Below are 10,000 nucleotides of genomic sequence, written 5' to 3' on the forward strand. Positions count from 1 at the left end.
CAGTGCCATCAGAGCCTACAGCTGCTGGAACCACTGGACAGACGTCTTTTGTGACAGTTTCTCAGACTCACCCGGTGCAAAGAAACACTTCGAGGACGCAAATGGACATTTTGAAGTCTCCCCCCCCCCCCCCCCGGCCCCTCCTCCCCCCCCCCCCCCCCCCCAAAAAAAAGGAACCAAAATAAAACCCGACACAATGTCAGTTTCAGTTTCTCAAGGAGGCGTCACTGCGTTCGGACAAATCCATAGACGCTTACACCACATCTACTACGCAGATGCCTGACAGCAACATAACCCAATGCGCTTGTCAAGCCTTGATTGCATGCTTATATATTCGTGTGCCTATCGGAGTGGATTTTTTTTTTTTTTTTTTACATAATTTTGCCAGAGAGCAACGCTCTGGTTGCCCATGGGTTCTTTTTCAGTGCGCCAAGTGCGTGCAGCACACGGACCTCGGTTTATCATCTTATTCGAAAGACTAGACGTTCAATTTGATTTTCCAGTCAAACTTGGGAGAAAGGGCGAGAGTAGGATTCGAACCCACACCCTCACGGACTCTGAGTGTCTTAACCATTCTGCCACCTTCCTTCTGACCCGACACAAGCATACTATTAATATGCAATAATTATACACCCCCGAAAACGGAGTATGGCTGCCTTCATGGCGGGGTAAAAACGGTCATACACGTAAAAGCCCACTCGTGTACATACGAGTGAACGTGGGGTTTCCAGCCCACGAAGAAGAAGAAGAAGACGTATGCAATATACGACACAAAAGGAAAAAGAGCATGGTTTGGCAGTGCACATGAACAACACAGTGTTCCTTTCTGTAACTCGAGAGGGATGACTACTTTGCAGTTTGCTCTATTTTGTCTGCTATGTGTGTTGGCCAACTTTTTTTTTTTTTCCTGAATTCTTCAAGCCGTAACTGAAATAATGTTAGACAGGTAATGATGGACGGGTAGTTATGGAAAGACAGGTAATTATGCAGAAAAAAATGAACTGACCAAACTATTTGAATAGAGAATGTGAAACATCCCCCTGTAGATGTAAGTGGCCGGGGTTTATGGACATCTGAATTATTACTGCTGAGGTTTTGCTTACCATTATGAAACGCCGATGTAAACTGCGATGGCCGATACTTGAAAATTCAGGAGTTACGGTCTGTATTAGAATGTCTGCGGCGCTCGGGTACATTTTCACAGGTCATTCTTTGTAGTGCAGTGCTGCGTAATGTAATATCAAGCTATGCAAACCTATAGTTAGTCCAAACGTATACTTCACATATAACAAAATAGTCCAAAAGCACACTCCACTTATAACAACATACCATTTTTGTTGATCACACACTTTCGCCACATCACAAACATGTAATCTTTAACCATACTCTGGTTTATTCACAGTGTCATTCTTTTTCTTTTGCAGACAGATATGTTTTTTAATGGCAAGTTGATCAAACTTTCGGGAACGCATTATGATCCCCCCCCCCCCCCCAGCACCACTACCCTCGCCGTGGTAAGGGGGTTTATGTTCACCGAAAGGACCATTGAGTGCAACCACCACAGGAACAAAAAGCAGACGACAGACACATCCAATGAAACCATAGTGGATTCTAGAATAGAATAGAATAGAATAGAATAGAATAGAATGCGTCTTTATTACCAAGTGTACCGGGGTCACAAGGAATATTGGAAGGGGGCGGGGTGGGGGTGGGGTGGGGGGGTGGGGGGGGGGGGGTAATACAAGACAAGGTACGAAAATAAATCGAAAATCATACACAAACACAGAAACACAGATACAGTAGAGATTAGAATACATACAATATAAAAACTTGTGCACACTCACACATGCACACACACACACACATACTCATGTAACTTTGCATGCGTGTCTTATAAACCTTGTTCAGGTTTAATTGACATTAAAATTGATTCTGAAAAAATTCTGAAAATTCATGCACACACACACACACACACACACACACACACACACACACACACACACACACACACACACACACGTTTGAACAGAAGCCACGTATTACATGTGGATGGGGCTGATGACTAGATCTTCAGGTAGATGGTTGTTGATTGAACAATTCTGTTTTTACTGGATTAAGCGCGTTGGGTTAGGCTGCTGGTCAGGCATCTCCTTGGCAGATGTGGTGTAGCGTATATGGATTTGACCGAACGCAGTGACGCCTCCTTGAGCTACTGATACTGATACTGGATTTGTTCGAGAGACAGGGGGTTGACTGCTTTGGGGAAAAAGCTATTGATGGAGCGATTGGTTTTCGTCCTTATACTTCTGTACCGTCGACCAGAGGGGAGCATCTCGAAAATCCCAAAAGCTGGATGTTATTCGTCGTGGCTGATTAATTTTGCTTTTTCGAGTAGCCGCTTATAATATATGTCTTCTATAATAGGTAGATAAACCTCGGAAATCTTGGTGGCAGTTTTTACGATTCTGTTGAGGGCTGTAACTTCTGCCTTAGAAATGTTTCCGTACCAAACAGTAATAGCGAAGGTTGGCACACTTTCAATGACTGATCGGTAGAAATCAACCATGATTTCTTTTTTAATTCTGAACTTTCCGAGGCGCCGAAAAAAGTACAGGCGATGTTGTGCTTTCTTAACAATTTTTTCCGTATTTTTCTCCCATTTCAAATCGTTGGAAATGATCAGCCCGAGAAATTTAAATTCGCTGATGATCTCTAATTGTTTGTCTTTAATGACAAGTGGTAAGGGGTCGGATCTGGTCTTCCTGAAATCTAAAATTAATTCTTTTGTTTTTGATAAGTTGAGTTTTAAGTTGCTTTGATCACACCAGCTGACAAGTTCCAGTACTTCTTCCCTATATTTTGACTCATCACTGTTCGTAATCAGCCCTTCTAGAGTAGTAGTCGGCAAACTTGACCATGGTGTTACATTCATTTTGAGTTGCACAGTCATGTGTAAATAGTGAGTACAACAGTGGGGATAGAATACTTCCCTGTGGGGTGTCCATGTTGAGAATGCATGTGAAGGACGTGAGGTCAGCGAGATGCCTTTCAGTTTAAAATATAGTTTTGATGGTACTATTGTGATGAACGCAGAGCTGTAGTCAAAAGGATCCTGGCATAACTGCTAGGATTTTCGAGATGTCTGAGGACGTGGTAGAGACCCATGCTAATGGCATCTTCAACTGATCTGTTAGCTCTATATGCGAACTGGAAGGATCAAAATCTGAGGAATGCAGGTTTTTAGGCATTGTAGAATCAAGCGTTCAAATATTTTCATGACGACTGATGTTAAGGCTACAGGACGACAATCATTTAGATAACTAGACTGCTTTTTTTGGAACAGGAATGATTGTTGATTTCTTAAAACAGCGTGACACCAAGACTGAAGGGACATGTTAAATATGTCAGTGAAGACACTAGATAGTTGGACTGCACACTTCCTCAAAAGGCCTGGTGAGATGTTGTCAGGGCCAGCGGCTTTTCTCATTTTCAGACGACTGAAGTGGCGTCTGACTTCATTCTCTTGGACCATGAAAAGGGGAGTGGGGGTAATTTTGGGTGCAGCCACGTCAGAAGTAGACAATGGTTTGTCGAATCTGGAGTAGAATGTGTTGAGTTTGTCTGGAAGAGTTCTGTCAGTGCTGTCGACTGTCTGGAGAGTCATTTTATGATCAGTGATGTTCTGCAGTCCGGTCCATACATTCCTAGAGTTGGTTGCAGACAGGTTTTTTTTCCTATAAAAAAAAACTTTGCCTTCTGAATGCATTTTCAACACTTCTTTTTGCCCTATTGTGGACTATTCTGTCATCGGTTTCGCGAAAAGCTCTCTCTTTTTCCTTTAGTTTTTGCCTAACAGCCGCGTTACACCAAATTTTGTCGTTTGAAAATATTTTGATATTCTTTGATGGAATGCACACACTTTCCACAGAAAGAAATATAATCACACCCTGTGTCGGTATGTTCATTTAAATCCCCGGCAAAGTCTTTAAAAACATTCTAGTCTGTACATTCGAAACAGTCCTGCACGATCTGGGCCGACCATTGTTTCACAGTTTTCACTACTGGTTTTTCAGCTTTCAGGTTTTGTTTGTAGACCGGCACCAGATATATTATGCTGTGATCGGACTGTCCCAAAGGCGCACAGCGGATCGAGTGGTACGCCTTCTTGATGGAGGTATAGCAGTGGTCGAGGGTCTTGTCACCACGTGTTGGACAGTTCACTTGCTGGTACAGCTTCGGCATTTCATTCGTGAGGCTGGGTTTGTTGAAATCACCAGCAACGATGAAGGTGGCGTCGGGCCAACTGTTCTCGCACTTGCACGGACGTGTTATGTTTGTAAGTCATTTTCTTGGGGTCCGCTTCAGACAGCACGGGGGAAAACAGTAATCATGAGTCTTGGCAACGTGGCAACATTAGTCATCTGAGATGTTTGCACTGTTATGTTACGGTCACGACCCATAAGACCAGCAATTCACGCCTATTACCCCCAAAGACTAACAATTCACGCCTGTTTGCCTGTGAAATACACAGACATGGTCACAGACTGTCTGGACTGGAGACGGATGTGTGTGTGTGTGTGTGTGTGTGTGTGTGTGTGTGTGTGTGTGTGTGTGTGTGTGTGTGTGCGTGCGTGTGTGTGTGTGTGTATGTGTGTGTGAGTGTGTATGAAGAGAGAGAGAGAGAAAGAGAGAGAGAGAGAGAGAGAGAGAGAGAGAGAGAGAGAGAGAGAGAGAGAGAGAGAGAGAGAGAGAGAGAGGCAGACAGAAGCAGAAAAAAAAACACAGAAAGAAAACATCAGAAAACAGATAGACAAATGCAAACCATTTTCAACACCACTACTTGCTGCAGTTTGTTTCATTTCATGTCGTTTCGTTTTGTCGTGTCCACCCCCTCACCTGATCATGTTCCATTTTGCTTCCGTGTTGGTTTCGTGTCGTTTTGTTTTCGTGTCGTTTCGTTTTGTCGTGTCCACCCCCTCACCTGATCATGTTCCATTTTGCTGCAGTTTGTGTTGTTTTCGTGTCGTTTCGTTTTGTGTTGTTTTCGTGTCGTTTCGTTTTGTCGAGTCCACCCCCTCACCTGATCATGTTCCATTTTGCTGCAGTTTGTGTTGTTTTCGTGTCGTTTCGTTTTGCCCTGTCCACCCCCCTCACCTGATCATGTTCCATTTTGCTGCAGTTTGTGTTGTTTTCGTGTCGTTTGTTTTGTCGTGTCCACCCCCTCACCTGATCGTGTTCCATTTTGCTGCAGTTTGTGTTGTTTTCGTGTCGTTTCGTTTTGTCGTGTCCATCCCCCTCACCTGATCATGTTCCATTTTGCTGCAGTTTGTGTTGTTTTCGTGTCGTGTTGTTTTCGTGTCGTTTCGTTTTGTCCTGTCCACCCCCTCACCTGATCATGTTCCATTTTGCTGCAGTTTGTGTTGTTTTCGTGTCGTTTTGTTTTCGTGTCGTTTCGTTTTGTCGTGTCCACACCCCTCACCTGATGATGTTCCATTTTGCTTCCGTGTTGGTTTCGTGTCGTTTTGTTTTCGTGTCGTTTCGTTTTGTCCTGTCCACCCCCTCACCTGATCATGTTCCATTTTGCTTCCGTGTTGTTTTCGTGTCGTTTCGTTTTCGTGTCGTTTCGTTTTGTCCTGTCCAATCCCCTCACCTGATCATGTTCCATTTTGCTGCAGTTTGTGTTGTTTTCGTGTCGTTTCGTCCCGTCCTGTCCACCCCCTCACCTGATCATGTTCCATTTTGCTGCAGTTTGTGTTGTTTTCGCGTCGTTTCGTTTTGTCGTGTGTCCACCCCCTCACCTGATCATGTTTTATTTTGCTGCAGTTTGTGTTGTTTTCGTGTCGTTTTGTTTTCGTGTCGTTTCGTTTTGTCGTGTCCATACCCCTCACCTGATCATGTTCCATTTTGCTGCAGTTTGTGTTGTTTTCGTGTCGTTTTGTTTTCGTGTCGTTTCGTTTTGTCGTGTCCATACCCCTCACCTGATGATGTTCCATTTTGCTGCAGTTTGTGTTGTTTTCGTGTCGTTTTGTTTCGTCCTGTCCACCCCCCTCACCTGATCATGTTCCATTTTGCTGCAGCTTGTGTTGTTTTCGTGTCGTTTTGTTTTCGTGTCGTTTCGTTTCGTCATGTCTACCCCCTCACCTGATCATGTTCCAGATGTACACAGGGAGGAAGCAGACGATGAAGACGATGACGACGACGATGAGCATTTTGGCCGTGCGCCGTCTGGCGTTCAGCTGAGTCTGGTTGGCCTTGGATTCCGTTTCTGTGAACACACACGCACACACGCGCGCACGCACGCACACACGCACGCACACACACACACACACACACACACACACACACGTACGCGCGCGCACACACACACATAAACACAAACACACACACACACACACACACACACACACACACACACACACACACACACACACACACACCAGTTACCACAGGGGGAGGTTAGAATGAAGAAAACCCCACTTCCCGATAAGTCCACTTGTCTCTTCTCTCTTGTCCCCTACCCCTTTGCTTGTCTCTGTCTTTCTGTCTGTCTGTCTGACTGCCAGTCTGACTGTAGTTGTATTTGTATTACTCTTTTTGTCACAACAGGTTTCTCTGTGCGGAATTCGGGCTGCTTCCCCAAAGGGAGAGCGCGTCGCTACACTAAGAGCGCCACCCATTTTTTGTAATTATTTTCTGCCTGCAGTTTTATTTTGTTTTCCTATCGAATGGATTTTTCTACAGAATTTTGCAAGGGACAACCCTTTTGTTGCCGTGGGTTCTTTTACGTGCGCTAAATGCAGTAGCCGAATGGTTAATGCGCTGGACATTCAATCTGAGGGTCCTGGGTTCGAATCTCGGTGCACCTGGTGGGTAAAGGGTGGAGATTTTTCCGATCTCCCAGGTCAACATATGTGCAGACCTGCTAGTGCCTGAACCCCCTTCGTGTGTATGCGCACGCAGAAGATCAAATACGCACGTTAAAGATCCTGTCATCCATGTCAGCGTTCGGTGGGTTATGGAAACAAGAATATACCCAGCATGCACTCCCCGGAAAACGGAGTATGGCTGCCTACATGGCGGGGTAAATAAATTAAAAAAAACGGTCATACACGTAAAATGTTACATGTCTGTCTGAGTGTGTATGTGTGTGCGTCTGAAATCTGATTGAATGACACAGGAAACGAATGATGAGCGCCCAGTGGCAGCCTTCAGTCGACTCTACCCAGGTAGGCAGCCTGTGGTGCAAATGCCCCCGTGTATGTAAAGCGCTTAGGGCTTGGTCTCTGACCTAGGATAGGCGCTATATAAGTATCCGCATCAATCTATCCGCATCAATCATGCTGCACACGGGACCTCAGTTTGTCGTCTCATCCGAATGACTATCGTCCACACCACCACTCAAGGTCTAGTGGAGGGGGGAAAAATACTGGCGACTGCCGGTGTGATTCGAACCAGTGCGCTCAGATTCTCTCGCTTCCTAAGCAGATGCGTTACCTCCAGGCCAACACTCTACTGTTTCTATCTATCTATCTATCTATCTATCTTTCTATCTTTCTCCTTCTCTTCTTCTTGTTTTGATACATGTTTTCCTTGATATTTCTCTTGTTGATTCTTTCTTTTCTCGTCTTAGGATTTTAATTCTATTGTTATTAATACCATTTTCATTTTGAAAAAAAAAAAATGCATATATGCTTAATCTCTTATTCCCAGAAATAAATCATTCATTCATTACATTAATTAATTAATTCATTCATTCAGCCATTCATTCATTCAATCATTCGTTCAGTTATTCTCTGTGCGACTCTTTCTGTTGGTGTCTGTCAGTCAAATTGTCTGTCTGTCTGCTTTTCTGCCTCTCTTTTGTCACTTTCTTTTCTTTTTTTTTTATCTATGTCTCTTTGTCTCTCCTTCTTCTCTTTCTCCAGCCGCCCCACCCCCACCCCCCTCGCCCCCCTCCCTCTCTCTGTGTGTCTCTCTGTCTGAAGGACTCAATAAGAGATGATTTTAGAACACACACTACTCATCAAGTCAAGAAACGAGAAACATTATCAGAATTTGCGGACATTTCCTTTTCATGCAATGAACAGAAGGAAACGTCTCAATGATGGCATTTGAAATGTTTATGATTTAAAATTTCCTGTCACGATCACCCCAATTCCCAGCCCCATAACCCAACTCCCTCCCCCACCCCGACCCCCCAATTCACCCCCGCCCCAATTGTTTGTATAAGGGCCCATGGCCGATGTACAATAAACATTTCAGTGTTCAATGTTCAGTATTATATCTTCAACCCTCGAAAACGGAGTATGGCTGCCTACATGGTGGCGGATAAAAACGGTTATACACGGAAAAGCCCACTCGTGTTCATACGAGTGAACGTGGGAGTTGCAGCCCACGAACGAAGAAGAAGAAGAAGCATCTTCAACCGTACTGATACATAGCACATAAAAGACGTTCACTGAACACAGCCGATGTGTTTATAACTACACGATAAAACAGTCTCAGTTTCAGTAGCTCAAGGAGGCGTCACTGCGTTCGGACAAATCCATTTACGCTACACCACATCTGCCAAGCAGATGCCTGACCAGCAGCGTAACCCAACGCGCTTTGTCAGGTTTTGAGAAGAAAAAAAAAAGAATAATAGTAATAATAATAATAATGAAAATAAAATAAATAAATAGATAAATAAATAAAACAAAGCAACGTAACAATCAGTCGACGGCCTCATTGATCGACTCGAGGCGATCTGTGTTAGAGGATTTCTGGGATACCTAGTTACAACGAATGATATCTTCTTGTGTGGAAACGTCTGTTACGATGGACACAACATTCTGTGTTCAGCGTTCAGTGTACTGTGTGTGATATGTGTGTGTGTGTGTGTGTGTGTGTGTGTGTGTGTGTGTGTGTGTGTGTGTGTGTGTGTGTGTGTGTGTGTGTGTGTGTGTCTTCCTCTTTCTTCTTGTTTCTACCCCCATGCCACCACGCCCCACTCCCTCTCTTTCTCCTTCGTTCACACTCCACGTCCCCCCCCCCCCCGACCCCCCACTCTCTCTCTCTCTTCCTCTCCCTCTGTTCCCCTCCCTTCTTCTCTTTTGCTCTTCTTTCTTCCACTTGAGTTTGAATTCCAACCCATTCCTTCATTTTGCCTCACGCTTGACCCCCCCCCCCCCACCCCCTCCCCCGCCCCCACCACTCCTACCCTTCCATTTCCCTTCTTCATGAGATCAACCAAGCATTTAGTGTTTGCCTTATCTCCCTTTGTGATATATCCCCCCCCCCCTCTCCCAATTGTTATTGTAAGGTTAAATCTTGAGCGTCGATCTTTTGACGCCCTGAGGTTAATGGATAGTTTTTATGTTTGTTTTTTTGTTTTTTTTTTTGTTTTTTTTTGTCTTTCTTTGGGTAATCAGTTAGCTTTCCCCACTGATGGAATTCTGCTTGGAAGAGACATCATCAAATGTCCCTGACCCAGATCCAAATCGTGTTGGCTTGTTTCGGTCGTGTGTTTTTTTGTGTTTTTTTTTGTTTAAAAAAATTTTTTTTTGTCGGATCAGTGGTCTTGATTTGGTTGTTTTCAAACGGGTGATTTTTTTTTTTTTAAGCAAAAGAATCAATAATGTGAGGCAAAGAAAAAAAAAAAGAATAAAAAGAAAAATTAGAAAATGAAAAAAAAAGAGAGGGACGGAACAGAAAAAGAAAAAAAAAGAGATTAAAAAATACAGAAAACAAACAAACAAACACACACACACACACACACAGACACACACGCGCGCGCGCACGCACACACACACACACACACGCAAAAAAACAAACAAAACAAAAAAACAAAAAAAAAAACAAAACCAAGATAAAAACAACAGGCAAAGCCATCAAGACTCACTTATGCTTCGCGCTTTATCCAGTAAAGGAATCACGAGGAGAAAGGAAAAGAAGAGATTAAAAAATCGTTGAAAAGTGCCCTGTATTAAATATGATATACAAGATAAGCTTGGGAGAAAAA

At 43.8% G+C, this 10,000-nt stretch overlaps 1 protein-coding gene across 1 annotated transcript in view; it reads right to left on the reverse strand.

The window, feature by feature from the left end:
• The window catches only part of LOC143294606 (orexin/Hypocretin receptor type 1-like), a 303,901-nt gene that overhangs the window by 53,715 nt on the left and 240,186 nt on the right, over positions 1-10,000 (reverse strand). The window contains exon 3 of the mRNA XM_076605982.1: positions 6,142-6,265. Coding sequence (XP_076462097.1) covers positions 6,142-6,265 — 124 coding nt within the window. The remainder of the gene's footprint in view (positions 1-6,141; positions 6,266-10,000) is intronic.

Source organism: Babylonia areolata, chromosome 20 (genome assembly GCF_041734735.1).
Source record: "Babylonia areolata isolate BAREFJ2019XMU chromosome 20, ASM4173473v1, whole genome shotgun sequence".
Lineage (NCBI taxonomy): Eukaryota > Metazoa > Mollusca > Gastropoda > Neogastropoda > Buccinidae > Babylonia > Babylonia areolata.